The sequence below is a fragment of the Sinocyclocheilus grahami genome, unplaced genomic scaffold (assembly GCF_001515645.1).
Source record: "Sinocyclocheilus grahami isolate Dianchi unplaced genomic scaffold, SAMN03320097.WGS_v1.1 scaffold572.1, whole genome shotgun sequence".
In the NCBI taxonomy this organism is placed as follows: Eukaryota; Metazoa; Chordata; class Actinopteri; order Cypriniformes; family Cyprinidae; genus Sinocyclocheilus; species Sinocyclocheilus grahami.
The window spans coordinates 60,861-77,404 of record NW_015505751.1 but is presented as its reverse complement, the minus strand read 5'-3'; the positions used below and the strand labels follow the sequence as shown (position 1 = coordinate 77,404).

The window sequence follows — 16,544 nt, the reverse complement described above, 5'->3', positions numbered from 1 at the left end:
GCGTGAGTATGGAGACATGAGAGCTGTTTTCTGGATTCTTCTTATCGAAACAATCTGTTTGTGAGCGTCACCAAGTCAATTTATGTAATAGCAATGGTCCTGGGCATGTGACTAAAAGTGCAAACCTTATTCGCAGATATTAATAAAAAATCTAGTCAATAAAAAAATTGTCATAAGAAATTTGGTAGTATTGGCAGCATTTGAATGATTATATTGGTCTGAACAGTAGGTTGTGTCAGTTAAAATGTATTCGCATTAGAGGTGTGACGAGACACTTATCCCACGAGACGAGACAAGACACGAGACTGGGTTCACCAGAACGAGATGAGATGAGGTTTTTAAAGAAATCCTCAATGATGAAATATATAGGGAAAAATAGTCTTTTATTCAACTGAAAAACACAAAATGCAAAAAAGTAGGTGCATTTTGAAATCAACTTGTACTTTATGAAATTAAACATCTATTTTAATAAATTGTATGCAGTAATAAACAACATGTAAACACTGCAAAATGTTTTGCCACAAACTCAACTGACAGGCAAGTAATTGCACAAAAATTATAAATAGTATAACTAAAAATAAATAATAAATAACATAAATATCCCTTTAAAGTGGAAGTGAAGCAGTCAGTCAAGTTTACATTATTTAGTAAACTGATTTCCACTTTAAAGTCCGCGTGAACCGGAAGTTGCTGCCGACTTTATTTCAGTGTAGTGACATATTTCCAGCTGAAACGGAATATTGAATAGAGGGCATGGTTTTATTTTTGCGCTCCTCCTCTCTGTCTCTCACTCATAGCAATCTAACAGTTAGAGGGGTGTGTTTAAGGATATTCTGCCCAAGCCGTCAAACTGACGTCATCAGAAAAGGAATGCCATTCCAGAGCGGAAGTAAATGTTCAGATTTTGATTAAAGATTACAAAGACAAACAATTTTTTTCAGCGGATTAACTTGCACGGATTAATTGTTCACATCATTACTAGCAATGTGCGCTAGTAAAGTAAATAAAGTCAATTTTGATTTTATGCAGACTTTAATCATATAATAAACACGATTAATGTATCCATTTAAAAGAATAAAGCAGTGGTTCCCAAACTGGGTGGCGCGGTAAGGCTGAGGGATAGTTAGGGCCCTGAAATCAGTTTTATTTTTTCCTAAATTCCATTAGATTTTTTTCAAACTTTTAATTTTTCTGGATTCCGTTTTTTTTTTTTTCGTTAGAATTTTTCTCGACTCCTTTTTAATAGTTAAATAAAATTGTATTAATTAAAAAGCATGTCTAATTAATTAAAATCATGAAATGTATAAATTTTCACATCAATTTATTAAAAGTTTAACAAAAATTACATGTTTAGGTCCCTATGAAATGTTTTATTTTTTCTCACCATATTATTTATATTTTTTGTTAAGTTGTTTTATGCATTATTTGAATGCATAAAACAACTTAATTTATTAATTTTTTTCTTAAAGTAGCCTTATGAATTTTTTTCCCCTCAGAAAGTCTGTGTTGTGTATTTACATTTTTCTGGTTATCAAATGAAGGCATAAAACATTAATTTAATTGATCATTTATCTTTTAATTATTGAAATTTTTGGCAAACAAAGGGGATTTACTATTAAAATTAAAACATAGAAGAAATGTTTTGTGTGATTATTCCTTAAAAAATAATGTTTGTTTAATTTTAGTAGTAGTAGTAGTAGTAGTAGGCTATGTACATTCTACGGAAAAATAGTTATAGGCACTGTCTTCAAATCAAACCAGACTTTTATTATGACGGGTTGCCGTGAATACCTTTACAGTTCTGTGTATGAGATATGACAAAAAAGTAGGTGCATTTTGAAATCAACTTGTACTTTATGAAATTAAACATCTATTTTAATAAATTGTATGCAGTAATAAACAACATGTAAACACTGCAAAATGTTTTGCCACAAACTCAACTGACAGGCAAGTAATTGCACAAAAATTATAAATAGTATAACTAAAAATAAATAATAAATAACATAAATATCCCTTTAAAGTGGAAGTGAAGCAGTCAGTCAAGTTTACATTATTTAGTAAACTGATTTCCACTTTAAAGTCCGCGTGAACCGGAAGTTGCTGCCGACTTTATTTCAGTGTAGTGACATATTTCCAGCTGAAACGGAATATTGAATAGAGGGCATGGTTTTATTTTTGCGCTCCTCCTCTCTGTCTCTCACTCATAGCAATCTAACAGTTAGAGGGGTGTGTTTAAGGATATTCTGCCCAAGCCGTCAAACTGACGTCATCAGAAAAGGAATGCCATTCCAGAGCGGAAGTAAATGTTCAGATTTTGATTAAAGATTACAAAGACAAACAATTTTTTTCAGCGGATTAACTTGAACACATCAAGACTAGCAATGTGCGCTAGTAAAGTAAATAAAGTCAATTTTGATTTCATGCAGACTTTAAAGCTCTGCAAATGTCTTGACCGCTGACATTCAACATCTCTCAATGATAAACACGATTAATGTATCCATTTAAAAGAATAAAGCAGTGGTTCCCAAACTGGGTGGCGCGGTAAGGCTGAGGGATAGTTAGGGCCCTGAAATCAGTTTTATTTTTTCCTAAATTCCATTAGATTTTTTTCAAACTTTTAATTTTTCTGGATTCCGTTTTTTTTTTTTTCGTTAGAATTTTTCTCGACTCCTTTTTAATAGTTAAATAAAATTGTATTAATTAAAAAGCATGTCTAATTAATTAAAATCATGAAATGTATAAATTTTCACATCAATTTATTAAAAGTTTAACAAAAATTACATGTTTAGGTCCCTATGAAATGTTTTATTTTTTCTCACCATATTATTTATATTTTTTGTTAAGTTGTTTTATGCATTATTTGAATGCATAAAACAACTTAATTTATTAATTTTTTTCTTAAAGTAGCCTTATGAATTTTTTTCCCCTCAGAAAGTCTGTGTTGTGTATTTACATTTTTCTGGTTATCAAATGAAGGCATAAAACATTAATTTAATTGATCATTTATCTTTTAATTATTGAAATTTTTGGCAAACAAAGGGGATTTACTATTAAAATTAAAACATAGAAGAAATGTTTTGTGTGATTATTCCTTAAAAAATAATGTTTGTTTAATTTTAGTAGTAGTAGTAGTAGTAGTAGGCTATGTACATTCTACGGAAAAATAGTTATAGGCACTGTCTTCAAATCAAACCAGACTTTTATTATGACGGGTTGCCGTGAATACCTTTACAGTTCTGTGTATGAGATATGACCTCGTGCCACGAGATCGCGTCACACCCCTAATTCGCATTGATTTTATTTTTTTTATTTTTTTATGCAGCTGGGTATCACTATTGTTATTGCTTATGCTTGTCATTATCCTTTCACCCAAAGTTTTGTGAATCTTTGTGATCCGTTGTACCTAATAACTCGAAACATGTAGCTTATTGACTTATGGTGCTATCTAAGCCATTAAGCCTAGGAACCAGAATATCATACAGACTTGATGGTGACTTGGGAGCCTGTGCAGAGACCCCTGGGAGCCATATCTAAGCACTAGAATATCTTCTCAAGGTGGACTCTTGTGACTTAGGGTAGTTTAAAGAGATCGCTGGGGGCCGTAGAGATGGTTTTGTATGGGCAAACACTGCCTGCCTACATTTTCTTATTTTCTTCCAAAAAATATAAAAAATCTTGTTACTTGATCTTATACCAAGTTATGTAAGGCTGAATTTTTTTCGTTCTTCACCACTGCCTTGACATTATTCTTTCGTTCATACTGCCTAGCGCCCCCTTTTTTTCTCCGAATCCCACTGGGGTCTTTCTATCGCTCTCAAAGGTCAGCCATTTATAAGAGGAAATAGACCATGTCCGAGCCAGAGGGAACACACCATGCAGACATCCATATACAATATTTGCTTTTGATGGAGTACTTTATGGTTTACTTTATATTGTTTGTGTGTGTTTAAATGAAGGTGGTTGCTGTATTGATTTCTCTGGCCTGAGGTCAGTAATGGCTGGCGGTTGAACGTCTCAGTGGGTGTAGTCTCAGCCTCAGTCATCACGCCCATGGACCACGGTTAGCAAAATGGGAAACTCTTCGGGAATTTTGAAGTCTTCATGTGATTGGTTGAATTCTACAGGGTTTCTGAGAGACATGTGAGTCGCGACTCCGAACCCTCTCATAGAAGAACAAAGCCGTTGTGTTTACAACTGTGACAATGATTTCATGATCTAATGATATTATTGAATGATGAATTTATTAATTGTATGCCGGTCTGCTATTGTAGGAACATTGACTTAACATTTTCACATCCCTAAACATGATGCTGAGCAAAACAAAGTGTGATTGGCTGCTTTACATGACTATCAGATGGCTTCATGAGTGGTTCTTGGCCAGTGAAAGTTGTGATGAAGGTCTGGCTGTGCGAGACTATAGTAGGTGTGACTGCACCCATATATATATAGACACCTGACCACTCTCTCCTTAAAGTTTTTGTACATACAAGGCCTAACGCAGGAAACTCATGGAGTAACATTATTGTGTTAGATTTGTGTCAAGTGCCCTGCAGGATATAGACTCATGACAGAATCAGTTTGGGCCAAGAGAGAGCAGTTTACCATTTGCGCAGCTCAGCAGGTTTACTGAAAACATTTTATGCTCCAATTTGTCATACAGAAGCCTGTCATCATATACATACAAACAAATCTACTTCCTGTTTGATTTTGCTAGTCTGTGTGTGTGTGTGGTGTTTTTGGCTGCGATAAGAGCCCTGGGTGGTGACAGTTCCCTTTTTTTCTTTGCCTCTAAATATCTATTTTTCATATTTCATCTCTTTTCAAGGTTTATTTTTATTTTTTTTTAAACAAGAGATGTAACAAGCTCATCTGGGGCTGTTTGTGTGTGTGTGTGTGTGTGTGTGTGTTTGGGTGCAAATTTGAGAGTCGAATAGGTGGGCGTTTTAAAAGCAGGAACATGAAACAGAGGAAGCCCATAAAAAAGAAAAATCACAAATATAATCTTTTTAATATGAGATTTTTCCAAAACTTTGTCTTAGACAGAAATGTGACTAAATGGAAAGCAAACGGAGACCTTTTCTTATGTTTCCTGCTCCTTAGATTTTTCTAAATTTCAAGTTTTTTTTTTTAATGCTGTTCTTTTTATTCATCTATTATTATCTACTACTTACTCTAATTTATCTGTTCATCAAAGAAACCCTGACAAAAATATTATGCAGAATAGCTGTTTTCAGCATTGATAATAAGAAGAAATGTTTCTTGAGTACAAAATCAGCATATTAAAATGATTTCTGAAGGAACATAACACTGAATACTGGATTAATGACTGCTGAAAATTTAGCTTTGCAACCACAGGAAATTATTTTATTTTTAAATGTATTAAAATACATTTCAGAAACATAAAAAAAAAAATCAACTTTTGAATGGTAGTGTATCTCGTCTGGAGCTCTCAGCAGTGTCACAAACTATGCTCAGATATTTCAAGACATTAATGTTTGCAATCAAAATTCAGAGGTTTCAGTACTCAAGAGATGTGCAATGTACCTGTTATTGACTGATATTAGGGATTTTTTTTATGTATTGCACTGGCCAATAATAGATACTTAATCATTGGTTTAAAGGTAGCACTAGATTACAGAAAAAAAAACTATTTAAGGGCACTATTTATTGAAGCATACTGTAAAGATTGAGTTCACATATTTCAGCCGATAACAGATGAGAAAGCAATCAAATTCTTTCAAGAACAAATTATCTGCATTAGTGCACATTAATTGAATAGCTCTGTTCTTGTATGGCAGTGATTGTCTCATTTGCTTCTTTTATTGTATTCTTCTAAATTGATTTGGGCATCAAAAACAATAAAATGGTGGAATGGAGCCACCTGCTACTCAAGCAATTACACACCCATTCAACTCTAGGTGCCGCTTTAATAAGTTAATTTACATTTTCACCATTAACTTTGTGAATAAGTTCGGTATCAAAAACACCCACAGGATTTGTTCTTTCATATTTGACTATTTTAATCATATTCACACATGTTTCATCATTGATGTTTTCTGCTCTCGGCTCTATTAATTTTAAGGAATTTTAGATAAAATATCTGAGTTGACATTTAAATGAAACATAACTGAAAACTGCTGAGCTATAGGAGAGCAGTAAAATGTTCCTCTGGGAAGGTAGATTCTGGGAATGGTGTGCATTCACCGTTGTGTTCGAACGGACACACACACACACACACAAATGTTTGACACTCTTCCAAATGACGAATGCTTTTCCTTCTCTATATTTAGACTTTTACATACGCTGTCCTGACTGCATTATAACTGGCACAGATAAGCCCGGGTTCCTCCGAGACATACCGCACCACTTATTACTGCCAAGGACGTACGCCAGTGTGTGTGTCAGTATGAAGGAAATATCCAGGCCACACTAGTACACATTACAGATTCATGGTTTCCTCCATTCTCACCAGCATGTCTGTATTCATGTCTGTGCATATGTACATGTATAAGGTCCCGCTTTGAATCTGACTGTGTGTTTCCCTTTTTGCATCTATCATCCTTTATGTAAGTCCTTTCTGTCTGTCCTCTAATCAGCCTGTCTTCATCTCACATTCTCTCAACATCCTGTCTCTTCTTCGGCGCTTCTTATTTTCTATCTTCTTCGCTGTCACTAGGACATTATCTGTTCATTCATTCACTCACTCTCCAGAGCTCTCTCTCAGTCTCTCTTTCCTCTATCTGTGTTCCCTCAGGAGTCTCATTTCCAACAGAGTAACTGCCAATAGCTGATCAGTTTCTTCCACCCCCTCACTTTATAGAGTCCCTCGATTCAACCTTCATCCTTTCTTTCTTCATCTATCTCTTTCTTTCTCTCAGGCTGTGTGGAGGCTGTGCATCAGTATTTACTGCACTGTTTTTCAGGAGAACTTGTGAATTGTATGTGATGAAAAAGAAACGGGCACAACGTATATAATATATTGACATTAAACAAGTTAAAACAATGTTCAATTAATTTCTACTTGCTAAATGCACAGATTGAAAAAAATGAACAAATCACTTTATTAGTGCTATTCTGATATAATGAATCAGTCAAAGTTGGTAAATCAGTCTGGATCAAGCAGAGGAGTCATTGTTCTGATTCTTTGACTGAACTGACCGAGAAAGAGACTGAGCTGCACAAAATATATAATATAACAAGTTTACACAATGTTTAATTGTCTTAAGTTTTATACATCACATGGAAGCTGAATAAATAAGCTTTCCATTGATGTATGGTTTGTTAGGATAGGACAATATTTGGCTGAGATACAACTATTTGAAAATCTGGAATCTGAGGGTGCAAAACAATCAAAATATTGAGAAAATCGCCTTTAAAGTTGTTCAAATGAAGTTCTTAGCAATGCATATTACTAATCAAAAATTAAGTTTTGATATATTTACGGTAGGAAATTTACTAAATATTTTCATAGAACATGATCTTTACTTAATATCCTAATGATTTTTGGCATAAAAGAAAAATCTATCATTTTGACCCATACAATGTATTTTTGGCTATTGCTTCAAATATACCCCAGCGACTACACAGATAAAATAACAGCACAAAACATAAGCAAATCTCTTAATTAGTGCAGTTTTTGTAATTAATCAGTCTTTGAATCACTTAAAATCAAGCAAAGGAGCCATCTTTCTGAATCATGGATTGAATTGATTGAAAAAGAGACTGCGCTCAGTGCGCTGTGACACAAAATGTATAATATATCGACATTAAACAAGTCAACATTGAGTACGTTTACATGGACAACAATGATCCGATTTGAACACGATTAAGACAATACTGTGGTTAAGAATCTACCACGTAAACAGATTTTTGATTACCTTAATCTGGCTGAAGTCATATTCGAAATAAACAGAAATCGAATTAAGACATGTGGAGTATTCCTATTTTACTTGTATTACTGAAGTGCAGTATAGACATGTAAACACCTTAATCAAATTATTTCCAGTGGTCAACCATTTGACGGCAAATAAAAGAGCTTCAACACTGCTATCGTCTGTAGGCACGTACAAATAATTAACTGCAATTGAAGCTTTCATAAAATTAAAAATGAAACACCCAAAACTGTACATGGCATCATCACGAAGACGAACTATATGTTTATACGTGGAATTACGGAGGGGACGTCGGATAGCGTCACGTGGGACGTAATGACGTGTGCCATTAATCGAACTATGTGAACTATTAATCGAATATTCTAAAAGCAACTCATTTAAACACCATAACCATAATATTATCTTATTTAGAATAAGGTAAATAATTAGATTACTGATGTCCATGTAAACGTAGTCAATGTTCTATTGATTTATCCTCGCACAGATTATTCAAATTATTAATGGCACAAAATGTGCACAAATCACATGATTAGTTTGATTCTTTGTAATGAATCAAAGTGAATCAAAGTGAATCAGTCTGAATTAAGCACAGGAGTCATCATTCTAAATCATGGACTTAAATGATAATGAAAGAGATTGAACAGCACAAAATATATACAGTGGTGGCCAGAACACCTGACAGATCTGAAAATATTGACCTTTTTTGCCTCCAAAACATGATTTCATTTCATAATGTTCTTGAAACATGCAGATGGTTGCTATGAGCACAACAAATATCAGATGAAGTGAGTCATACTGTTTTTATGCACTTGTAACTTAAATATTTAGTATGTCCACCTTTTGCAGCAATTACAGCAGCACATCTCTCTAGCATAGTGCCAATATATTTCCTGAGAACCTCAACACTAATGTGATCCCATACCTTCCGCAACTCAAGCCAAAGGCTTTCCTTCGAATGTACAGTTCAAAGTTCTGGCAATAGTTTGTTTTATGGGTATTATAATGGCCAATTCAACAAAAACAACTGAAACATCTTAAATATGCCAAGGGTTCTAACTTCGAACAATTTTGGCCACCACTGTAATAGATTGACATTAAACAAGTTATTTTTATTTGTTCTCGCTAATTCACAAATAAAATAAATGAACAGTATAAAACAACAAAACATTTGATTAGTGTGATTCTTTGTAATGAAGTTTGTAAATCAGTCTGAATTGAGCAGTCCTGACTGTTCTGAATCATGGACTAAATCGATTGAATTTGAGGTTAGTGTTTAGAACATGATCCAGACTATCTAAGAGGCATGGAACAAACGTAGCTTTAAGCCAAACATGATGAAGGAGTGGATAGAGGAGGCAGTTCTTTCCACTGATGAGTTCCTGGCAGTTGGTGGAGATGTTTTGATGCGGCGCCGCTGGACTCCCTTGAGGCCAGTTCAACAAAATGACGCACATAGATGAAAGTCAACACCTCACAACACATCTGGAGAGTGTGTGTGTTTGTGTTTACTCAAGCTCACCTTGTAAATGTTCTTGGTTCCCTGTGTGGTTCCTCATAAGGACTGTGAGATTCAAAAGCACTGCCTGGTAATTGTGCTGGGAATTAGAGAGTCTTTAGCATATTTGCAAGTAGGCTTGTGTGCATGTGTTAGTTTTTTGATGGTGAATCATTTTACCATTAAATACGCTTGTTTGCGAGTTGATTTAACATGTGTCTTGGGTATAGTGGTCCCAAATATTTTGTTACCTAATAACGTTCATACATCTCTAAGTGTGGCTTAAGTGACCGTGGTACTTTTTGGGGGGCAGTGCATTCATATTTCTTTATCAAAAGTTAAACAAAGCCAGATTTCTCTTCACCCCAACCAGAGTCATGGAAAGAACTATATACAAGGAATTGACTTGCCTGCTGGAACACACAACATTCTCCCACAGACAGGGTCTAGTTTTAGATCTGGACACTGCTGGATTAATGAAAGCATGAAATGACGTCATATCTGTTCCTGACATGAAGCTACTGTAGTAAGGCACAACGTTTCTCACTGACTCAGCAAAGATGAAATGCTGTGATATGCTGCTTGGTTTACACAGTTATGAAAACACTTAGTGTTTTTTGCATAGTAATTACTGTTTTTCCTTAACCTGTAAATGGCTACTCTTTATCAGTAGTTTCTATTAAAAAAACTATGATCTTTGTATGCCAAAAAGTAATAACTTAAGTAAACACAATCTATATTTATGTCTTACCTCACTAATAGATTATTTACAACAGTCATTTTTGCAATACCATTGTTAGTGTTATTGTTGTATACCATCTTTGTCTGACCTATACTTTGGTGTCCTGGACTGGTCAGACAGCTTAAGAATATAAAGAGTGTGGATGAGCTAAAATTGTATTTATATAACAAATATACAGTCAAACCAAAACAAATGTACAGACACCTTCAACATTTCTCACATTTTATTTGCTATGGTTTAGAAAATGGTAATAAAATATGACAATAACTCAGAGTTAAACTGTGTCAGGACAAATTCATCTTGATAATGTCAGATAACTTTGATAGAAAGGTATGTAATGAATTAGGTTAAATAACCATCAGCTGTCAGCTATTAAATTTAAGTACACAATGATATAATATCAATTTATTGGTTTAAAATGTTCGCATTAGCAATAAAAAAAAAACACTTTAGCAAAACATGATCAGGTCCAAGTGTCTGAATCATTTTTGTCCCAAATGTTTATCAATTTTACTGGTAGTCCACTGTATGAAGAATTTTTGGGTATAATATGTCACAGTTTACTTTATTTTGCTATCCTCACTTACATAAATTAACTATAGTGTCCTGCACCCACTAGTAAAAAGATATCTAAAATTTAGTGCTGTCAAACGATTAATCGCATCCAAAATAAATGTTTTTGTTTACATAATATATATGTGTGTGTGTTTTGTGCTTATTTGTTATGTATATATATATATATGTACACACACATATAGTATATATTTTGGGGAAAAAATTACATGCATATACATTTATATATTTATATTATTATATATTTTATTATATATAAATATATTTATTATATAAACAAAGTATTTTTCTTAAATATATACATGCATGTGTTTGTATTTATATATACGTAATAAATATACACAGTACACACTCATATATTATGTAAACAAAAACTTTTATTTTGGATGCGATTAATCGTTTGACAGCACTACTAAAATTATATCTGGTATCTCAATAATTTTTGGTTTGACACTATACAGTGGAGTCCAAAAGTCTGAAACCATACTAAAACCAGATTTAAACCTGTAAATAAACAGAATTTTTTAGGATTTTCAAAAATGTAAACAAAGAAACAATACAGAAAGAAACAAAATGCATAAGAAATAGTATGCAGAATTTCTAAATCACTAATCAAATAAGTAAATATGAAATCCTTTGTACAGATACTACTACTACTAGTAATAATAATAACAACGTCAACAGTTAGTATTGTTTTATTATTATTATTATAAAATAATGAGCATTAAATAAAAACAAACAAACAGATGAAAAAAATCCTCAGATGTCTGGTCTCAGATGTTTGGACCCTACAGTATCAATAAGCAGAAATCGTCATGTTTGCCACAAGGACAAATACTCAATAATTAAACCTCAGTTTCTGTCCTAATATCAAAGTAGTGCTTAATATGCATTGGGGGGTTTATTTCTCATGTCAGAATGTCACAATCATTAACCACATCCTTTAGCTGCAGGCAACTCACAAATCAACTCCAGAAGACACAGATCAGTGGGTTCCTTAAGGCTCTGCTCAACCCAGCGGAGCTCATATCTACAGATACATTTTGCTTCCATTATTTAGGATGCATCCAGTTGAGAATTTTAATGAAAATGAATGAAATTGTTAATTTTTTTGGTTTCATAAAATAATCATGCCTCACAAGAACTGAGAGAAAATTGGATTGTAATGATGTACCACAATCACACGCCTTTGGCATGATTTGTTGATCTCCAAACACTGTGTGTGTGTTGCAGCTGGCTCAGGATGAGGGAAGTCCAGTGCGGGGTTTCGCTGTGGTGGAGTACGAGACGGCGGAGCAGGCTGAAGCCATGCTGCTGGAGATGGACAGACAGCTGATCCAGGGTCAGGAGATACGTCTGTCTCTCTGTCCCCCAGGAACCTCTGGACGCAGCACTCTCGCTGCCCTCATCGCTGCTCAGGGAGTGGTGAGTGACGTGCACGCTCACAAGGGACCAGTGACATTCTCTTTATCGCCACATAGCAAGCAACAAGAGTGTTTCTCACATATTCATCCAGAAGCATTAACGCACACACGTGCATGTGTGAAACAGCAGTGGTGACAGTTTAATTACAGTATTCATACAAACCCTGCTGTTTCAGACATCTCCAGATCTCCGCTGCATTTCCGAGGCCTGAAATAAATTGCAGGGCTATTTTCATCATGCTGGACAGATCCACATAAACCAGCAGCCTGTCCTGAAGACACTGTCAGTGGTGTTGAGCATTAGATATTCTCCAAAACACAGGTTTTGCTTCAGGACTCAGATTGTCTTAGTTTGAGTATTTGGTTTCTAAACGTATCTTTAATTATTTGGTTTTATGCTCTTGGCGTACAATAATTCTCTATAATACACATTGTGGTCGACACAAACCATGTTTATTCTTGCTGCAGGTGAATCTGTTTTTAATGCAGTCTGGTTCACATTTTCGTGTAATCCTTCAGTAAGATAAAGTTAAGCGTATTATTTAGCTTGCTGTCCATCCATGATGGAGAGCTTATGATTAAGACTCAACTTGAGCTCTAAATTCCCTCATTGGACTTCTTATTAAAGGTTTGAAATATATTAATATCTTTTGTAACATAATATTTAATATATACTTTACCATTCAAATGTTTGGGTTCAGTAAGTTTTTTCAATGTGTTTGAAAGAAGTCTTTTATGCATATCAATGCAGCATTTATTTGATAAGATAAAAGTAAAATTGTGAAATATTGTGGAATATTATTACAATGCTGTTTTCTATTTGAATATATAATAAAATGTAATTTATTCCTTTGATGGCAAAATCCATTCTTCAGTCTTCAGCCTCACATGATTCTTCAGAAATCATTCTAATATGTTAGCAGTGTTGAAAACATTTTTTTTTTTTTTTTGTGGAAACCATGAGACTTTTTCAGGATGACTAGAAAGTTCAAAAGAATAGCATTTATTTGAAATATCATTTAATATCAACAGTCTTTACTATCACCTTATGCATCCCTGCTAAATAAAATTATTAATTGTATTATTAAAATGTTATTATTAAAACTATATACAACATAAAATATGGTAATACTCATTTTGGTTGGTTGCATTTTATTATTTGCATTTAGCATGATTTTTTATGCTGTTTATGTGACAAGCTTATTCACAGAACTCACAGTTAGGCACCACTCAATATACAGCCTAGCCTTCACACACACACACACACACAGTCATGTTCTTTCATATCTCAAATAGTGGTTCTCATTGATTGAAACATTTTTCTTTTCTTTAATTGTATTCATTTCTTTTCAAATTCGAGACTTAATTCTGTAGACAGATGCAGTATATTGTTGCCAGAGCAGGATGTTACATCTGAACATTAATTGATTTCATTGTTCAACATTAAGCTTTTTGCTTGTGGAGGACAATAAAATATCTGACTGCCAGTTCTTAAAGGTCTTTTAAAGGTGGAATATGTTTATAGACCCTATGAAATTGTTTCATGGACATTTTCATTCTTGTGTTGGCATTTGTCCTATTGAAACAGGAAAATGGAGCAGGACATATCAAAGAGCTTATCTCTTTTTTTTTTTAATTGCCATCAATTCAAATGTACATGCTTATTGGTAATTTTGTAAATTTTTAGGAGAACAAGAGCATACTGTATATATTAAGACCTCAAAGCTGACAGACCTGAACTGAAAGCCACAAAAGTGCAATTTTGATTTCATGGTGTCTTTAATGCAGTGCTGTATGTCTCCACTGCTCTTGCTCTCTCTCTCTCTCTCTCTCTCTCTCTCTCTCTCTCTCTCTCTCTCTCTCTCTTTCTTCCCCTTTTTCCAACAAAATGTATCAAGCCAAATAGAGCAAATGCAAGCTGACATTTCTCAGGAAGTCCACCCCTCCGAGCCACTCTGTCTGTATCTGAGACACGCCTACCCACTCATCCTCAGACTGTGAGGGCACAAGCTTTCCCCTCAGTCTGACAGGCCGTTGCGCTTGCGTATGAGTGTAGTCATGTAATTTTAGCACTGCTTGGGGACTAGCAGGTGTCTGCACTTGTCTTCTTCACTGGTTAGAACTCATATCAGCTCATACACATAACGGCCAGATATGTGCCTACTGGTTCATTTAATCAGTCATTTTCAATGCTGTGCCTCAGATCTGTTCATTGTCACATGAACGTGAATACAAATAGAGTTTGTTTAGGGTTCTAATCATAGTTAGGGAACTTAAAAAAAAATCACCCCAATAAAATTGGAAAATTAAGTTCAGTTGCTGCCTTATGATGTGTAAGTAAAATCAAAGTGGTGCCAAGGTTACAATTTGTAACCTTGTAATGTAAATGAAATAATGTAATGAATTTATTTAAAAAAGAAAATGAAGTGAAAACTGACAAGGAAAGAAGATCTAATAGTAATGAGTCAAATTGATTTAAACAAAGATGTTATGTTATTAGGAAAACATTTTTTTAAACATATGTAGATTCAATAAATGTTATTTTAGTTGTTTGTTCTTGTTTATTACTTTTTACATTAAAGTTACATTAAAGTCAGCTTTTTGTCATGTTTAAACATTGTTAAATTGCTTTTAAAATAATAAAAAATATAATTTAAAATAATTTATTATTCATTTATATACTATGATTATTAATATATTATTAATATAATTTATAATTAATTTATTATATTATATATTTACTATATAAATATTAGTTATAAATTATTATTAATTCATAAAATATCATTTAAAACCCTAACTACAATTAAATGTTAAAATAGATTATTTATTTGACATTTTTCATGTCCCATTTTTTTTTTAGAAATTGTAGTATACCTGTACTTTTATTTTTAGTACTTGCTAATATTAATGCCTGTATTTTTATTGCATTTGTACTTTTTAAAATATTGGGTAGCGAAACAAAAAAAAAAAATCATATTACTTACCGAATTTGTTTAGTAAATAGATATTTCCTAGTCATTTTCATTCTTAATGAAAATGTATTACAAGCTTCTGTTACTTTCACTGTTCATTTTATCATTGTGTCCTATTTTTCATTTAAATGCAGAACGTTTAGAGCTTTTCTAGTGCTGCGGTACAGTAGTCACTTGACATTTTCCTGTAATGATGCTGCAAACCACTTATTATACAGAACATTTCACGTAACATTTCATGTTTTTACCTATATTCATGATTTAGTGTTAATCCAAATGACACGTATCTGTATCAGTGCATCCCTAATTATTTTATATTACTTCATATTATGTACCTCTAAAATATACTATGCTTTGAATTAGCAAAGAATTAGTGCTTTATCTCTTGTTTCAGATATATATACAGTCAGTTATTTGACAAAACTCCCCTGCTTCATTTAGATTGCAATAAACCACCAGATGTTTCAGTTCTTGTAGATTCAATCAATTGTCTCATGTGTCACGGGGTGAAGAATCACACGACAAGAAATCTCAATCAATACCCCGGAGGGTGGATTTATTGGGGTGAGGGGTGCTCGTGAGTCCAGCCCTCTGGAGCTCCGAGAGCACCCTCCGTAACCGGTCCAGGTGGTCTTCCCATGCCTCGGAGGGGATCACGATGTCGTCCAGATAGGCCGCGGCGTAGGCTTGATGGGGCCGCAACAGGATGTCCATCATCCGCTGGAACGTGGCGAGTGCCCCGTGGAGGCCAAAAGGAAGGGTCCGGTACTGCCAGTGGCCACTAGGGGTAGAGAAAGCAGTCTTAGGTTTGGCATTCTCAGAGAGGGGTACCTGCCAGTAGCTGTTGGTGAGGTCCAACGTCAAGATATACCGGGCCCTCCCCAGCCGGTCCAACAGTTCATCCACCCGAGGCATGGGGTATCCGTCGAACTTGGATACCTCATTGAGGCGATGGAAGTGGTTGCAGAAACGGAGGGTGCCGTCCGGTTTCGGGACCATCACGATGGTACTGGCCCATGGGCTGCGTGATGGTTCTATCACCCCCAACTTCAGCATCTGTTGAATTTCCTCCTCAATAGCTCGCTGACGAGCCTCGAGGACGCGGTAGGGCCGTTACCTGACGACGACCCCTGGCGGCGTTCGGATGTCGTGCTGCAGGACGTTGGTCCGCCCGGGAAGAGAGGAGAGCACATCAGAGAACTGACCGACCAGGTGCTGGGCAGCGGAGAGGTGGGGGTTGACGTCAACAACCACGGGATCAGAGATGGCGAGGGCCGCGAGCTGGTCTCTAGTCCCCATCCACTTCTTCAGGAGGTTAATGTGGTAGAGCTGCTCGGCTCTCCTCCTTCCTGGCTGACGCACCCGGTACGTCACCAGCCCAATCTTCTCCAGCACCGTATAGGGACCCTGCCAGGTGGCCAGGAATTTGCAGGCCGCATTGGG

General features: G+C 35.0%; 1 protein-coding gene across 2 annotated transcripts in view; it reads left to right on the top strand.

Annotated features, from left to right (window-relative positions):
* The window catches only part of LOC107556545 (ribonucleoprotein PTB-binding 2-like), a 78,254-nt gene that overhangs the window by 40,972 nt on the left and 20,738 nt on the right, over positions 1-16,544 (top strand). For both annotated transcript variants that reach the window (XM_016239689.1, XM_016239688.1), the window contains exon 4: positions 11,936-12,127. In XM_016239689.1, coding sequence (XP_016095175.1) covers positions 11,936-12,127 — 192 coding nt within the window. The remainder of the gene's footprint in view (positions 1-11,935; positions 12,128-16,544) is intronic.